The sequence below is a fragment of the Panulirus ornatus genome, chromosome 16 (genome assembly GCF_036320965.1).
Source record: "Panulirus ornatus isolate Po-2019 chromosome 16, ASM3632096v1, whole genome shotgun sequence".
NCBI classification, from domain to species: Eukaryota; Metazoa; Arthropoda; class Malacostraca; order Decapoda; family Palinuridae; genus Panulirus; species Panulirus ornatus.
Window position 1 is genome coordinate 14,869,218 of NC_092239.1, and position 19,102 is coordinate 14,888,319.

Here is a 19,102-nt window from a genome sequence, read left to right on the forward strand (position 1 = left end):
GTGCTCGGGGGTCGTCCCTTCGTGCTCGGGGGGTCGGTCCCTCGTGCTCGAGGGTCGTTCCTTCGTGCCCGAGGGTCGTACATTCGTGCTCGGGGGTCGTTCCTTCGTGCTCGGGGGTCGTTCCTTCGTGCTCGGGGGTCGTCCCTTCGTGCTCGGGGGGTCGGTCCCTCGTGCTCGGGGGTCGTCCCTTCGTGCTCGGGGGTCGTTCCTTCGTGCTCGGGGGTCGTCCCTTCGTGCTCGGGGGTCGTTCCTTCGTGCTCGGGGGTCGTTCCTTCGTGCTCGGGGGTCGTCCCTTCGTGCTCGGGGGTCGTTCCTTCGTGCTCGGGGGTCGTCCCTTCGTGCTCGGGGGTCGTTCCTTCGTGCTCGGGGGTCGTCCCTTCGTGCTCGGGGGGTCGGTCCCTCGTGCTCGGGGGTCGTTCCTTCGTGCTCGGGGGTCGTTCCTTCGTGCTCGGGGGTCGTCCCTTCGTGCTCGGGGGTCGGTCCCTCGTGCTCGGGGGTCGTTCCTTCGTGCTCGGGGGTCGTCCCTTCGTGCTCGGGGGGTCGGTCCCTCGTGCTCGGGGGTCGTTCCTTCGTGCTCGGGGGTCGTTCCTTCGTGCTCGGGGGTCGTTCCTTCGTGCTCGGGGGTCGTCCCTTCGTGCTCGGGGGTCGTCCCTTCGTGCTCGGGGGGTCGGTCCCTCGTGCTCGGGGGTCGTTCCTTCGTGCTCGGGGGTCGTCCCTTCGTGCTCGGGGGGTCGGTCCCTCGTGCTCGGGGGTCGTTCCTTCGTGCTCGGGGGTCGTTCCTTCGTGCTCGGGGGCTTGGAACCATCTGCAGTGTCGCTGCCGTAATGATCTACCGCCACCCAGCACCACAGTAAACTGAATCCCCCTCCGCATTATGTGGATACCTCTACACATTTCACCAGAAGCAAATTAGCGCTGAATTATTACCTTGATATATTATTGTCTATTCTTTTATTTCCTCAATGCGACGTATGCAGATCCGGAATCAAATATATCAATTCCAGAAAAGCGATCTGCAGCAGAACACGCCAGTGCAACGGAGACGAGAGTTCAAATACTGTCAGAAAGAATTGGTTCCATGAAGGTTGGAAGAAAGGGAACCTAGAAAGGAAGACAGATTGAGATAAAAGATAAATAAAATATTCATGGAGTAGAAATTATCACAAAAATCACAGTGAAGAAAAGAAAGAAAAGACCCCGACATGATTAATATACAGGAGACGAAGCAGATATTTTTTTTAAGACGGATCGATAGACGTAGAGAGGAGCGAGGGACGGAGTGTGTGAGAGAAGGTCGGGACACCAGGTGGCCATAAGGATAACACACGGAACCATTCTCGACTATTTCTCACACAATAAGGAGAGAAGACAGTCCCTCTATCACATATGGTATTCAATTACATTTGATGAGATTAAAGACAATATAATCTAGCCTCAGGTAACTTGAATCTATGAAGGGTATAAGAACCACATCAAGACAGTCCCTTAAATACATAACGTTTGTAATTATGTTGATAAGAATAAAGACAGTCATCTATCCTCAGTTAAATTGAATCCATGAAGAGGTATAAGAACTGCCTCGTAAGGAAGGGTGTTTGTAAGACCCATTGCCAGAAAGTTGACTAAGTCAACTAAGGTGCTTAGGTCGTAGTGGTGATTTCGAGTGTTGACTTAGGTACCATCGGTTAGTCATGGTTGTAAGATCAAGTGTTAGTCCGGATCTGGCTCGGGTGGCCTCCTGTGTTGTAACTCCTGGGGTAGAGGTGTGTGTGTGTGTGTGTGTGTGTGTGTGTGTGTGTACCAGGTGTGCGTGTCGCCACGGGCTGCCACGTCTGATGGATCAGTCTGCCGCCTCACCTGTATCTCCCTGTTCCAGGTAACCCGGCAAGTAGCACACACACACACACACATACACACACACACACACACACACACACACACACACACACACACGTCCCTGGATTCAGGTCGGGAACCTTTTGCAACATTCATCCCCATTAAAGGTGATTCCACTTGACCCACCCTCTCAATAATAAAGTTTATTTTAGCCAAGAATTCATCCACCTACATCCTCAGTATTCTGTCAGGTCTCCAGGTCACAGCTGCCTCCCCTACCACTTTTCTTAATGGTATATACCGCATATGTTCCTCTACCACTTCGTTGGTAATGTCACCTCTTCAGTGAAACTGTGGGTGAAATATGTGTCGGCCAGACTCTAGGCCTTCCGTGCATTCTCTGAATAAATACGTGGAAATACCACTTGATCTAAAGGTCTCGTCAGGCTCTGGTTCCTCATTAAACTCATCATATCCTCTCTCTTGATGTCAATTGTTTACTCGGTTCTCACATCCATCCTGATCCTGCAGAACCCGCGGCTGCAAATCCTCTTTGAAACTTAGCATTTAATCCTTTACATAATCCTTCGTCTGTGTCGGTAAAAATTACCACCCAAATTTTCAGTTTAATAATTTTATCCTACACAGATAATTCCCTTCCCCCCGAGTAAATCTTTTCATCAGCTTCGGGTAATCCTTGCATTTTACCACAACGTTTTCTCGGATACTCAAAGATTATTCCATTCTTTATTTTCCTGTATTCATTTCTTATCTTCCTGTGCCATTCGAATACTACCCGGGTGTTAGCACGACGTCCTACACATCTTCCAATGTATATATAATCATTTATCTTCGCCTCCTGATAACCCCTAGTGAACAAGTTTTTGTTCCTCCTTACCTTACTTCCTCTCTCCTCCTCCACACACACTGCACTTCCCACATAACTTGGTCCCTCACCGCAGAGTTCTGATATCTCATAACGCTGCTCCCTTCCTAGTCTTTGACACATCAGTCTTCAACGTGTGATTTCAAAAAAAAAACTTAATTGGATCCTCAACGTCTTTCTCATTATGTATATTCTCTCACTGCCCGTCTGTCTCTTGTTTCATAGAGTATTTCCTTAACAAAAAGTATTTTATCTCTGATATAACGTGATTACCTTGCCTGAGCGGAGCTCCTGAAGCGATATTCACAATCTCCAGTCCATTGTATGTAATGACAGCGACCCCGGATGTCGGCAACATCAGCCATCATCTGTGATGTACCAGAACAATGATATGTTTGTGTATATCGTTCCACTTATCATGGAACTGGGTAGTTGGTTCTCTTTTTACAAAAATACTTTGACATGATCACACGGGATATTGTCATTATAGAAGAGTGGTCTCAAGGTAGATGACATACACTCTTTACACTCAGGGTGTACCTTATCACTACGGATGGTCGCTCCTGCTCGGAGGCCAGGTGACCGGCGGCTCCTGCCGGGGCTGTGGCCGAGCTGGTCTCACTCCTTTCAGGTAAGGGAGAAGCGAACCTTGTGGGAGGTATAATGTTGGAGGAGGAGGGAGGGGTGGAGTGAGGGAGAGGGGATAGTGGGACTGAGGGAGGAGATGATAGAGGGAGGGAATGTTGGAGTTAGGGGAGGAGTGATTAAGTGAGGGGGAGAATAACGGAGCAAGGGAGGAAGTTGATGGAGTAGTGGAGCGTTGGAGGGACGTGGTGGAACTTGGGAAGGAGTGGTGAAGTTTGGGACAGAGTGGTGGAGTGAAGAAGGGAAGGGGTGGTGTGAGGGAGGAAAGGTGTGATGTGATGGAGGGAAGGGGTGGTGTGAGGGAGGAAAGGTGCGGTGTGATGGAGGGAAGGGGTGGTGTGAGGGAGGTGATGAAGTAAGGGGAGGGATGATGGTGATGTCAGGATGTAATGTTGTGCTGTCAAGAAAGGAGGTGGTAGAGGCAGGTGCTGGTTGTGTGTGGGAGGGGTATGAAGAGTTGGTGACATGAGGGAGGGAAGCGATGGTGTTGTGAGATAATGAGGCAGGCGGTAGTGGTGGTGTGAGGGAGTTACGTGGTGAGGGAGTGGTGATGTAATGAATGTGGAGTAGGAACTCGGTGGTATGAGGGGAGTGCAGTGGTGTAGAGAGGGAGGCGGAGAAGTGGGGTGGGTTTCGTGGCTTAAGAAAAGTGGTAATGTCTTGGAATGAGGGGATAATGAGGATATGAGGGAGTATCGTGTGAGTAAGTAAGGCAAGCGGCGTCGTGAGTGAGGGATGCGGAGGGGGTTGTGAGGCACCTGGGGTCAGTGACACCTGGACGCCCCCTTCTAGCAACATGACGTCACAAGTGTGGGCTTCACAACAACACCGACCCTCCCACCGAACCCCGTTCTTGGTATGGTCGTCGTCGCCGCTACCCAGGCAATCATCCACACTCTCCCTCTTTATTTTTCTCATGATAGTCAAAGTCACAGACGGTGTTTTGTTTCCTGTGAAAAAAATGGAATATCCACGAGGAGGGTTTAATCTTACGATGGTTCGAAACCATGAGATCGAAAGTGTGATCCTCAAGGATGCAAGTTCGAACCTGGAGCTCGAAAGGATGTGATCCAAGAGCAAGACGGTTCAAACTTTGAGCTCGAATCATTATACTTGAGGACGCAGGCTACAACCTACATCTCGAGAACACCGATCCATGAGCACGACGGTTCGAACAAAGGTATGATCCTTGAGGACGAAGGTTCGAACCTAGAGCTCGAGAGGATATGATCATTGAGCACAACGGTTCGAACCTGCAGCTCGAAAATAATAATCCTGTGCTTACAACGGAACGATCCTTTGGCGTCGTGCTCAAGGAATTAAGATAATGTTCAAGGACTTCAGATAACGAGTTCCCCAAAGAAAAACTGGGATAATCCAGTTCCCTCTCACCCCAGACGTGTTCAGAGAACTCAGGTCGGCAGAATGCAGTAAAACACTGGGTTCGATACTCTGGAAACATTGCATGTCTCCTCCCAGCGTTTACGGTCAACATAAAGAACAATTTCTACCTCCCCCAACGTTCCATTTCCTCTTGCACTCATTTGTGTTTATGGCTACGCAGAATTAATGTTTCCTGGAAACTATCACAATGGTTATATCCCTTGCTGAAAGCTCCTGTGAGAGGATTTCTGCTACAAAGAACAGAATAGATTGCGCGCAAAATGATGTTTACATTCCCGAGTCGTTGCCAGTGGCGGGGGAGCTCACGTCGCTGCCAGACGTCTTGTTCAATCCCCCCCCCCCCCCACCTTTGTTGATATAAGAGCGTCCGTAGAAACAATCGTAACATGATCACCAGTTAACGACCCTGAAGATGGTTGGTTAACTGGGCTTCTGCCCTATCAATTGCCAAGGTCATTAAGGCCGTCGTCACCCTCAAGCTATTTCCATCGATCGAAAATTCGAACGTTTTCTTCATGTGTGAAGGATAAGTGAACATATAATCCTAAAGACCACATAAGCTCTCACCCTGCACATGGCCTGGTGATGTTGTACGGTTCCTGTGGAATGGCGTTCACTCCTCTGTTAAGATCTTAAGCAAATGATATCAGCTATGGTCTTTTGACCTATCTTCTCCACTGGAACATTGTAGTGAGGTAGGTATTCCTTATTCATCTATTGACCACAGAATGTTAGATAATGGAGTCATGGACTTTGCATGGGGGTGCCAATATGAAGAAGAAGAAGAAGAAGAAGGAGGAGGAGGAGGAGGAGGAGGAGGAGGAGAAGGAGAAGAAGAAGAAGAAGAAGAAGAAGAAGAAGAAGAAGAGGAGGAGGAGGAGGAGGAGGAGAGAAAGAACTACAGAGATACACAAGACCACACAGTCCTATGGTCCAAGTGAGGTGGTCTGGCGTTAACAACGCTTAAAAAAGAAGAAAAAAAAAAAAAAATATATATATATATATATATATATATATATATATATATATATATATATATATATATATATATAAAATGCACTCGCCTTAAAAGCAGCAGAAGGTAAAGGACATTAAAGCAAAGGTTCTCTCCCCACCCTCCACGAAGAAGAGAAATGTGAATGATCAAGGCATTACAACAGGGTGGGTTAGTGTGTTTGTCAAAGACACGATTTTTGGGGGTTGTGAGACATTCTAGTCTCGGTGGGTTTCTCAGAAAGGTCGTCAAGCTCCCGTCTGAGGACTGCTGCATTGCTCATTGATCACCACACCGAATGTATTCCACAGTCACCGAACCAAAATCTAGATATAACAAACTCCCTCGCGTTTGACAGCCTGGCCGTAAAAAATATCGCACTGCCGTGTCATTTCGCCGAGCAGAGAATTGTAGCCTAGCATTACACTACCTCCAGTTTATCATAGTCTCGGTTAAAAAGGAATAAGGATAACCCAATAATTCACGCTGAGTTACTTCTGCTGGACGACATGAGGTCCTGTAAATCAGTCGGGGAGAGAGAGAGAGAGAGAGAGAGAGAGAGAGAGAGAGAGAGAGAGAGAGAGAGAGAGAGAGAGAGAGAGAGTCGCGGGTCTGGGTAAACAGGTCAGCTGGTGACGTAAACAAAAGAAATCGATATATTGCGACGAGACGTAAGGCGACGAGACAGCGTCTCTGTGTGTGTGGTGTAAAGTATGACGGTAGTCGACGTACGGGAACACACACACACACACACACACACAGCCTGGCACAGGTAGAGTGTGTGTGTGTGAGTGTGTGTGTGTGTGTGTGGTACGAATCCTGGCTCAATGCCTCACTGCACAGACGATGGCCACTAAATACAGCAGAACACATAACATGCTGCAGGCGGGCAGGCACGGGTCACGAAGAGATTTCATAATTCTTGAGGTACATTTGAGGCTTGAAGATTGGAGTCATTTTCAGGGAAATTAGTAAAATTATTTTTATTAAACGGGTATTAATTTCTTGTATTAGCCCCATGAGACCGACGGGACGATCCTTAAACACGAGGATCCGATCCTTGAACAGGACGTTAAGGTCTATAGGTATGATGACATGACAGGTTCAGGTCATAAGACAGGTCATCACACCCAAAGGGTCGTACATCCGTGCTCAAGGGTCAAACCGTCACGGTGCACGTAGGTACAAAGGAGGGTGAGTGGTTCCAAGTGAGGGTGGGTTTGCAGCTGGGTTGTGTGATGCCACCGTGGCTGTTTAAGTTGCTCATGGGTGCTCAAGCGACGTACGGCCATGCTCAAGGGATTAATGATTCAAAGTACGTGAGGACTGTGTATATATATACAGCATCAGTCAGTGTCCGAGCGTCGAGTATACCAGTAACACACACACAGTCCTCGAGGAACTATTCTGGTCTGTGGTTATATCAGGCAATGCAGTCGATAGAAACCCAACCTCGGCCACCTACCTACCTACCTACCTACCCTTCACACAGTGTACACTATCGAGTCAACAGGTGGCAGACGCAGGAGTAATGCATACATCAACTCCTCCTCCTTTGTTTTACGTAAGGAATGCACAACATCTCACATAATCTTGGCCGGATATGATAGGCGTCAGACACAACTCAATTCTTCAGGTCTGCATTATGAGAAGGACAAAGAACAGATCCCGTCGTGTAATGCAGTTCTAAAAGCTTTCGGTGGATTCCAGAGACAACCAGTCCATGAAAAAAGCCTGCAGCAGGTCAAGTCCATTAGTGAGTTAATAGTGGATGATGAGGTGCGAAGGGACTGACCTGGCTGATCCAAGGTGTTCGCACGAGCAGTGACTTGAGTGGGCCTCGAATCTTCTCGTTTAGTGTGACATTTCGATCTACAGAGAATACAAATCTAAGACACTGTTATTGTCCAGCAGACAACTCCGTTATTTTTCTTTCCTATGTAATCTCATGTACTGTCCTCATGCTGATAACCTCATCATTGACCACATCAGGTCCTCTGTTATCTGTCCTTCCCATGTGCTTCCATATAGAGCCCCACACCATCTGTCAAATTACTAACATCCAATAACATACACGTTAGCTATATCAGTAGGATGAGAGGTTTCAGTACCATCTAGTAATACATTATGAAGGTCTTAAGGCGCTTCTGATTTCCTGTAAGAGGATTCTGCGACTGTACCTACATCCAGCTTTTCCGACGACTTATGCGATTATCTTGAGACTTAATTCTAGGAATCAGTAGAGATCCTCTGAAAAGACATGACTTCAGAGTCGTGAGCCTTATCAGAGTGTTTTGCTCCCACTGGCTACGACACTATGGGCAAGCCTTCGCCTGGGTTTCTATCTACCAACACGTAACCCCTTAAGGCTTAAGAGGAGAGAGCGTTGTGTCCATGTTCATCGATGCTACTGAGTCTCCAGCCGTGATGCCGAAGCCAAATTTAACGAGAAAGAAACTTTGCAGTGTGCTGGGACGCAGGTGGGGTTTATAATCCTCTTGGGAAGGGGTTCTCGGCGTATTTGTACTGTTGGCAGAGTGAGATCCGATCATCTTCCGGTAGCAATAATCGGTCGGCGATGCTCAGGCATCGTCACCACCAGTGATATCAAGTGCCAGTTTACTTTCGTTGGAAGAAAGCAGTGTTAATATGACCGAAAAACAGATACATTCATATGGGGGTTTAACCGTACGAAAATATAGTTTTTATTCCTATAAATTACTGTTTTTATTTCTACGAATTTCTAAATTCAATCTTTACGAAAGATTTAGACATAACAAGGGTTTCGTCTTTTTTTATAATTATATAAAGACAAAGTAAATCACACTGATGATGTAACCTTTGACATCCTATACGCAATTAAAGATTTTAATCTTATTTCATTCGATAGACCATGTTTTTTGGGGATTTTTGGTATTCAGTGACGAGATACCAGTTCACAGGTTCAGTACCTGAATAGCTGACGAACAGTGATAGTAATCTAACATCACGAACGCCAGTCGTATCAACAGATGATTGAGACGTGTAACTGCACACGAACTGACGAAAATCTTAAGTTCGTTGGATGCGCTAAATCCCACGACATACGGTTGACTGATCATAGCATCAGATGGTTATGCAACGGGCGGGCGGGCGGGCGGGGAGCCATCATCAGGCAACCACCAAGGAAGAAGAAAATGGTGGGTGACGAGGACATATATGATCGTCTGGGGCGCTCGAGCCAGACAGGGTACACCTCACTCTCACGACCCGAGACAAAGGCCTCGTGGCACCGTCAAGACACACTGATGTAGTAGTAGACAGGCCGGCACTGAGGTGAGGAGAGAGAGGGTCGTGGTTGCAAGTGTGTCGAGAGACGAGTGCATGAGGCCCAGCAAGGACAATAGCAGCGGCCTGTCCACCACACTGATCACCACGCCCTTCCTCCACCTCTCTCTCTCTCTCTCTCTCTCTCTCTCTCTCTCTCTCTCTCTCTCTCTCTCTCTCTCTCCATAAACTCCCGTCCACGACGTGGGAGAGGAAGGAGGGGATGGGAGAGAAAGAAGGGAGGACGAGGCACGTGAAGAGACAATGACAGATAAGCTCCTGAGGTTCCTACCCTCGACGTCTGGGGGAGGTGCAGCTGGTGTTGTATGGGTTGCTTCTTACCCGCCTGCACCAGCTGTTCGCTTGGTCACGTCACATGACGACTAGCTCACTCCCTCCCCGATATTATCGTCCCCGCCACCACCTGTCGACCCAACCACCCTCTACACCCACGTAAAACCCATCGCCTTCCCTACCACCACTTGACCATCTTCTGACTCGCATGTACGACCTCTGGCACCACTTGACTCCCCCCCCCCCCACATCCCTGTGCGACATGTCATTCTCCTCATCACCACATGACGACTCATTCTCTTTCTCTCCCACGTCGTCTGAGCGTCGTCTAGGCTGTCCTAAACGTGCACCACACGCGGTAAAGATTACTCGTCAAACCTCTGGCGGTACTAGTGACTTATGGTTCTGTGTGGCAGGTGTGTGTGCGCGCCTCGCCTGAATATTTATAGCCTATGCATGTAACTAGTAGGTACGTACGTGTGCACGCATTACGTATGTGTATGTATGCATGTCCGTGTGTCAGTAAGTCTTTATATACGAAATTGGGCGAGCGTGTATTTACCTATCTATCTACCCATCTTTCCATCTATCTATCTATGCATTCATCTATCTATCTGTCTATCTATCTATTCATGTCTACCTGCTTATCTATCCATCTACCGATCTATCTTCGTACGTGTGTGTATATATATATATATATATATATATATATATATATATATATATATATATATATATATATATATATGTGTGTGTGTGTGTGTGTGTGTGTGAGTGTGTGTGTGTGTGTGTGTGTGTGTGTGTGTGTGTGTGTGTGTGTTCATCTTTATTTCAAAAGTAAACAGTATAGAGTGCAAGGGTGTGTTAAACAAGCCCGAGAGGCAGTCTAGGTACAGAGGACGAAGCGTCGTCATACAGGAACAAAGTAACATTAAAAAAGAACTGATTAGAAACGACAACAGAGGATTAGATATGGAGACAATCGCCAATCGACCTAAACTTTTATCATGCATTAACCTTTCTGCCGATCGCACGGTCTCGGGGTACATGTAGTGCTGTGAGTTCAAGATCTGACACTACATCTGTGTGGATATTATCATGATTGGTTTACTGGGAGTTAGATAAGGAGCGGAGGCACGGTTATATAGATATGGTAATTCTTGAAAGAATAGCAATTTGAATCATATCTTCGTTTTGTTTAATGTTCCACAGAATCAATGATGTTGAAGGATTTACATAAAAAAAATGTAAAAGAACTTATTCTGATTAACTCGAGCACGACGGTGCGACCTCTTGAGCACGACAGTACGACTTCTCGAGCACGACGGTACGACCCTCGTGGATGATGGCCTTAGGCGCCTTCCACCGGACCTTCAAGGCTCAGGTCGTACCATCGTGCACAAGGATCGTACCCGTCGTGTTCAAGGGAAGTGCTGCCGCGCTCGGGTGAGGGTCACCTGAGCTAGTGCTGGGGACGAGTTGGTTATGATGCTCTGTAACTCTTCAAGCTGTGAATACATCACAACCAACCATATCCACATTTCTCTGACCCATCTGTCATTATTAACTCAGCTGTTACCTCTAGTTTACTTGTATTTACAGTTTATTTCTTACTTTCAGTCGTATGTGTTTTCCACTGTCGGTGATATATTGATGCACAGTGATGTTAACATAAAATATTCAACCTTTTCAGTTCTGTATTAAATTTTCACACAAGAATACGTTCATAAGATCGGGTCACGAACAAATGTGCTCTTAATGAACACTAAAATAATCAAACTTATATACATTACTGGACACTAACACCAGACTTCCATGAAACAGAATAGACCACAGCCGCCACACTCAAGTAGACTAACTAGGCTTGCTCCCCACCTCACACCTTTTGGGCTAGGCTGGATTCCAACCCCCACAGTTCCATGAACTAGGCGTCGTATATATAATTCCATTCACCATGGTGCGGTTCGCATGACAGCAAATTCTTGCTTTATTATAGTTGGTATAATTTACCGAATCACAGCGAGATTTTCCGGGCTGCTACACGCTATTCCTGAACTCATTCCAGAATTATTTTTGATACTGTAAACTGTGTACAGGTCGGCCGACGGTGTCGCCTGCCAGATAAGAACGAACACATAAACAAAGGAGGACTGCCAGAGGTCGCTATACGTCGTCTGATATGCCTGTCTTACACAATACTGAAGACTGATCAAGACTTCCATTCTTCTTTATAAACTGTGAGGCAAATTAACGTCAAGTACTGATTCATTCATACAATATTTTTTTTTTTTTTTACCTTGACTATACGACCACGGTATCGTCAATGCTCAACAAGGGTCGTTCGATCATGTTCAAGGTTATATAAATAGGATACGATTTAAGATTAGGGAAGGGATACTTGTGATTTTTACTCCGCGTTGCTTTCTGCCAGACACTAAAAACATACATTAGTAATAAAAGTCAAAGAAACAGATATTACGAGAGACGAACAGACAATAGACAAACAGGGATACTGATGGAGACAGACGGACAGACAGACAGTTAGTCTGAGAGAAAAACTGAGTACCAGAGACGCACACAAGACTAACAGAGAGAGACAAGCTCGCACAAAGACTGACTAACAAGTAGATTGCTAGAAAGACTGACTGTCGACATGCAAAACAGATACAGACGGACAAACTAAAAGACAGGGAGACACACAAATATAGATGCTGACCATTGATCTGGTAGACAGACGAAGAGGTCTGGGAGGTACAGCAAATCAGTTACATAAGTTTCAGATCTCTCTCTCTCTCTCTCTCTCTCTCTCTCTCTCTCTCTCTCTCTCTCTCTCTCTCTCTCTCTCTCACACACACACACACACACACACACACACACACACACACACACACACACACGCCATTACAAAGTTGCCTAATAAAGAAAGTTCAGGAGACTGGGCCCTGTAGTGCCGATCATCCTCCTTAGAATACAAAGATGTAGTTAAAAAGTAGGCAATTACGTCCACATGAAAGCATCTACAATGCCTTAAGAACATATCATATATATGTTGGGGTGAAGAGGGTGGTGAGAGTAAGTGAGCTTGGGAAGGAGACTTGTGTGAGGAAGTACCAGGTGAGACTGAGTACAGAATGGAAAAAGGTGAGAACAATGGAAGTAAGGGGAGTGGGGGAGGAATGGGATGTATTTAGGGAATCAGTGATGGATTGCGCAAAAGATGCTTGTGGCATGAGAAGAGTGGGAGGTGGGTTGATTAGAAAGGGTAGTGAGTGGTGGGATGAAGAAGTAAGAGTATTAGTGAAAGAGAAGAGAGAGGCATTTGGACGATTTTTGCAGGGAAAAAATGCAATTGAGTGGGAGATGTATAAAAGAAAGAGACAGGAGGTCAAGAGAAAGGTGCAAGAGGTGAAAAAGAGGGCAAATGAGAGTTGGGGTGAGAGAGTATCATTAAATTTTAGGGAGAATAAAAAGATGTTCTGGAAGGAGGTAAATAAAGTGCGTAAGACAAGGGAGCAAATGGGAACTTCAGTGAAGGGCGCAAATGGGGAGGTGATAACAAGTAGTGGTGATGTGAGAAGGAGATGGAGTGAGTATTTTGAAGGTTTGCTGAATGTGTTTGATGACAGAGTGGCAGATATAGGGTGTTTTGGTCGAGGTGGTGCGCAAAGTGAGAGGGTTAGGGAAAATGATTTGGTAAACAGAGAAGAGGTAGTAAAAGCTTTGCGGAAGACGAAAGCCGGCAAGGCAGCAGGTTTGGATGGTATTGCAGTGGAATTTATTAAAAAAAGGGGGTGACTGTATCGTTGACTAGTTGGTAAGGTTATTTAATGTATGTATGACTCATGGTGAGGTGCCTGAGGATTAGGCGGAATGCGTGCATAGTGCCATTGTACAAAGGCAAAGGGGATAAGAGTGAGTGCTCAAATTACAGAGGTATAAGTTTGTTGAGTATTCCTGGTAAATTATATGGGAGGATATTGATTGAGAGGGTGAAGGCATGTACAGAGCATCAGATTGGGGAAGAGCAGTGTGGTTTCAGAAGTGGTAGAGGATGTGTGGATCAGGTGTTTGCTTTGAAGAATGTATGTGAGAAATACTTAGAAAAGCAAATGGATTTGTATGTAGCATTTATGGATCTGGAGAAGGCATATGATAGAGTTGATAGAGATGCTCTGTGGAAGGTATTAAGAATATATGGTGTGGGAGGCAAGTTGTTAGAAGCAGTGAAAAGTTTTTATCGAGGATGTAAGGCATGTGTACGTGTAGGAAGAGAGGAAAGTGATTGGTTCTCAGTGAATGTAGGTTTGCGGCAGGGGTGTGTGATGTCTCCATGGTTGTTTAATTTGTTAATGGATGGGGTTGTTAGAGAGGTGAATGCAAGAGTTTTGGAAAGAGGGGCAAGTATGAAGTCTGTTGGGGATGAGAGAGCTTGGGAAGTGAGTCAGTTGTTGTTCGCTGATGATACAGCGCTGGTGGCTGATTCATGTGAGAAACTGCAGAAGCTGGTGACTGAGTTTGGTAAAGTGTGTGAAGAAGAAAGTTAAGAGTAAATGTGAATAAGAGCAAGGTTATTAGGTACAGTAGGGTTGAGGGTCAAGTCAATTGGGAGGTGAGTTTGAATGGAGAAAAACTGGAGGAAGTGAAGTGTTTTAGATATCTGGGAGTGGATCTGGCAGCGGATGGAACCATGGAAGCGGATATATATATATATGGGGGCGGATGGGGGCGAAAATTCTGGGAGCCTTGAAGAATGTGTGGAAGTCGAGAACATTATCTCGGAAAGCAAAAATGGGTATGTTTGAAGGAACAGTGGTTCCAACAATGTTGTATGGTTGCGAGGCGTGGGCTATGGATAGAGTTGTGCGCAGGAGGTTGGATGTGCTGGAAATGAGATGTATGAGGACAATGTGTGGTGTGAGGTGGTTTGATCGAGTAAGTAACGTAAGGGTAAGAGAGATGTGTGGAAATAAAAAGAGCGTGGTTGAGAGAGCAGAAGAGGGTGTTTTGAAATGGTTTGGGCACATGGAGAGGATGAGTGAGGAAAGATTGACCAAGAGGATATATGTGTCGGAGGTGGAGGGAGCAAGGAGAAGAGGGAGACCAAATTGGAGGTGGAAAGATGGAGTGAAAAAGATTTTGTGTGATCGGGGCCTGAACATGCAGGAGGGTGAAAGGAGGGCAAGGAATAGAGTGAATTGGAGCGATGTGGTATACCGGGGTTGACGTGCTGTCAGTGGATTGAATCAAGGCATGTGAAGCGTCTGGGGTAAACCATGGAAAGCTGTGTAGGTATGTATATTTGCGTGTGTGGACGTATGTATATACATGTGTATGGGGGGGGTTGGGCCATTTCTTTCGTCTGTTTCCTTGCGCTACCTCGCAAACGCGGGAGACAGCGACAAAGTATAAAAAAAAAAAAAAAATATATATATGTGTGTGTGTGTGTGTGTGTGTGTGTGTGTGTGTGTGTTGACTTGGTGCTACTTTGGACTGTGTAACGGAACATATAACATAACTCAAGGGTGTACCATAGGATTAGGTAAAGAGTGTGTATGTACACTGTACCACGGGTGAGGTGAGACAAGTGGGTCATGCAACAGGTGTGGAACTGAGGCTCGTGTTTGTTATTCAAGAGGATGTACACAGCCACACTGTAATATCAGAACGGATGAAGGTAGATAAAATTTCACATTCTTCATACTGTATTCTCCGATATGCGAGAGTCTCTCTCTCTCTCTCTCTCTCTCTCTCTCTCTCTCTCTCTCTCTCTCTCTCTCTCTCTCTCTGTATCTATCTATCTGTCTATCTATCTATCTATCTATCTATCTATCTATCTATTTCTTGGTAAGTAGGAGGCAGCCACCGACCAGGGCGGTATTTCCCTTTTGATTATCGGAGGGTTAGTGACGTCTGCGCAGTAAGCCAGCACTTCAGTGACTGTCAACTTCCATTCCTTTAGCCGAGGTAGCTGTCTTTTCTTTCTTGTCCTGGTAAGTGTGTGTGTGTGTGTGTGTGTGTGTGTGTGTGTGTGTGTGTGTGTGTGTGTGAATATTTGCCAGGTCTACGTATGCCGCGGGCCCTCTCTGGTGTGCCATGGTTTCCACAGCTCGGATGTGTGCCTGTGTTGCTGACGATGTATGTGTACTATCAGTTGGCCAGTTGTTTGGGTTTTAGAGCTGTCAACACCCACCGCCAGGGTCATTAAGGTAGTCATCATCAAGCTTCTACATCCACCAACCCCCCCCCAAAAAAAAGTTTGTAACGCCAACTTCAGAAGTTAAGGATATTTCTAAGAACACATATATTCTTGGGCACCTTGTGTAATGCCAGGTCATTACTCACTCCTTAGGTTTCATAATAAAGATTCTGTTCATTTTAGAAAACTGTAAACAGACATTGTGTCAATATACATGTTTACTTTTTTTCCTAATATTAGCTGGGACGGCACGGGAAAGGAAGTTCAATAATCATGACCATCGTACGTACCCAAGCTTGAATCCAGGAGCTCAGATTATCAGCGAGGTTAAAACAGCCGGGGGATCAGTAGACACCGACAATCGCGACCTGGGTTCGAATCTACGTTTTTTCTTAATAGTAAGACGTTAAAGATCAAAGTATACGTTCTCGGTTGTCGATATTCAAGTCCTCCGTCCCAGGGGCGGACACAAACCTTACTCACTGCCATGGAATCGAATATCAAAACATCATGTTCGCTGAAATGAACGCGTCCAAGGAGAAGTTTAAGACTGGACAATATCACCAGATGCAACAAGGCTGCTGGAGAGTACTGCCATATCAACTTTTCCACTGCAACTCTGGGCAATTTGACGACCACAGAGTCAAACGTTCCTGGAAAATGGTAGGGTACAACCACGACGCCATCTTTATCTCCCTCGTTCACAAGACTTACGTACATAAAACGAGATGAGAAGGTTTTACTATATGAAGGTGTACTGAAACATAGGATAATAGAAGACTATCTTAATCACTGTAGGATATAATGGCTCTGAAATAATACCTTCAACATGCAAATGTTTGTTTATGACGTCTGGTTTAGCATGAAAGTCAACTAATTGTGTGAGTTATCCGGCAGATGACGTAAACAAATAGAGGCTCTTCGTTTGAACGAACGGTCGAACGGTGTGTTCGATCGCTGTATGTGTGTCATCGGCTTCACCTTAGATACAATGATCGAGTTGAAAATGCCACCTCGATAACAGTAAAGCCCACAATTCCTAAGTGTGTGTATGTAGGTGCGTGTGTGTATGCGCGCGCCTCGCCACAAGAGGTTAAGCTGACGAATCGAACACCGAAGCCGAGGCCATAAACATGGGTTGTGGTCTTAGTTCCGAGGCTGCAGGCGCTCTACCTGTTCCTGTGAGTATCGCCTTGACCTCTGGAGCTCCACAGCACGACCCTAGAGTACGACGATACGACCCTTGCGCGTGGGTCACGTCAAAAACGACACCACTGTGCCCAGTGGTCGTACCATCACTCAAGGGTCGTGCTCAGTGGTATAACTCAACATGTTTTTAAATAATAAATTCTACTTTGATTTGTCTCAATTCCTTCTTTTGTTATAATAGTGATGAAGATAATTGTTGCACAGTTTTACATAATTTTGCCATTCTAGTTTGTAAACCTCGATATATATATATATATATATATATATATATATATATATATATATATATATATATATATATATATATATATATATATATATATATATATATATATCATTTAACCTGATTCGAGGTAATTGTTCCTTATTACCTAGTATAAACATCATTTTCATGAGGAATTCCTTTGAAATAGATACATCACACAATACGTGACACAATCACAAAGACCCATTAACTCGTCACCCACCAACCTCACAATGACCTCATTATTCTCATTGAATTCACCATCCTCACACTAACACCTCACTGTCCTTACACTATCACCACACTACCCTGGCTTTCCTCACACTAGCACTACTATCCTCACACTAATACCCCACCATCTTAGCACTAACCCCACTAACCTCACACTGACCCTACTATCCTCACGCTGACCCACCTTCCTAACCCAATCCGCCACATACACACTAGCCAACCCAGAGTGACCTTTGTCAACCCCCACACCGCCCTGAACCCTTAGACCAGCCCGGACGAGGCCCTGGACTACGCCCTACGTCAGGGGGACATCTCGGCCCTGGAGAAGGCCCTAGACACGCACGCCAACGTCAACCGACGCTTTCAGAGCGACTCAGGCTACGAGTGTACGGCCCTGCACGTGGCGGCCAAGCTGGGCAACGGAGATGCCATCAAACTGCTCGTAAAGGTAAGCCAAACCACGTGCTCCCTGAGCCAGCCACGTGTACCCTTAAACCAGTCACATATTCTCTAACCCAGTCATGTGCTCCCTAGGCCAACCACGTGCTCCTTTAAGTAACCACGTGCTCCTTAAACCAACCACGTGTTATCCTAAGCCAGCCACGTGTTGCCCTCAGCCACCGACATGCTCCCTAAAAGCCAGACAGACGCTCTCGTTACTTAAACCTTATCTTGTTTTAAGCGGGGCATTTTTAAGATCCAGGTCAGATATTTCTTCTGTATATGATGATGACCTCAGGGGCCAACTTCGACGTCGCTGATAACAGGCAACCTTTTTCCCCGTGTGTCAGGTCTCACAAAGATGGTGATTCTGTGGTACGGTCCTATGATCATCCTACGGTGGTGTTCTCAGGTCATGGGCAATTAACGAGTGTTCAAACCACTGTCCTGTGTCCCATATCAGAGAGCAAGATAACTGTAGTGTCACCTCCCAACATCGTTGGCGCAAGATAATCATGGTGTGACGTCCCCAGCCCAGTGACCTAAGATGAGCCATGAGTTCCAGGTCATTACTTCAATATAACCATTAGCGCCAGTGTCCAGGGATCACAGTCTTTGGTGTGCCTGAACTCAAGGCAGCTCCTGGGCCACTATTCTGCTCAGAAGACATCACAGGATACGTACCTTAAGACCACTTTTCATGGAAAAGTATCGGCAAAAGCAATAAACATTACTGGAGTCAGTCAGTCCGATATTCGTACATCGAACCTGAGCTAAAGGGGAGAGAGGGTACAGAATGGAGACAGTGACCAGTGATAAGTTCCAGGTACTGGAAGTTAAAATGGTGAACGAGCGTGACCTCAATCAGGTCGGAGACTACATGGATCAGACATCTATACAAAGAGTTTTCCAAGAGGAACGAGAATAAGAGGAGGGAGGTTGTGTTGCCCAGGTGGTGGTGGTGTAAAGAATATCACACATAAGATCGAAGATTTAGCGTGCAGGCAGATACATGTACCATGGGTCGAGGTAAGTCGGACGTCCTGGCCAAGTATATTAAGATTAAACGAAGCCGCAGGAAGAAGATTGTGGTAAGCAAAGATTACAAAACTAATTTCGTTACTCAGAAATAAACGTAAATATGCGGACTTCCGGATCAACTGGAAGTTTTCAGATTGCCAGATAATTTAAATCCAATACACAGCTATAAAATGTGTAGTGCAATTACAGATGAATTGAAGAAGGTGTAATACTAAACGTGGGCAACATTATCTTTGCCAATAAGTATAATAAAAGACAGCAGTAAACGACCGTCTGATATTGTCTGAGCGAAGGCCAACAGTCCTCCAGAAACAAGTACTTTATTGATAATAATCATCAGGGAATGAAAGATTTACCGTCCATGTTTAACCTGCT

The 19,102-nt window shown here is 45.8% G+C and overlaps 1 protein-coding gene across 1 annotated transcript in view; it reads left to right on the forward strand.

Moving 5' to 3' along the window:
- LOC139753903 (uncharacterized) overlaps window positions 1-19,102 on the forward strand; it is a 50,739-nt gene that overhangs the window by 5,907 nt on the left and 25,730 nt on the right. The window contains exons 2-3 of the mRNA XM_071670860.1: window positions 16,459-16,742; window positions 17,511-17,693. Coding sequence (XP_071526961.1) covers window positions 16,695-16,742; window positions 17,511-17,693 — 231 coding nt within the window. The 5' untranslated portion in view covers window positions 16,459-16,694. The remainder of the gene's footprint in view (window positions 1-16,458; window positions 16,743-17,510; window positions 17,694-19,102) is intronic.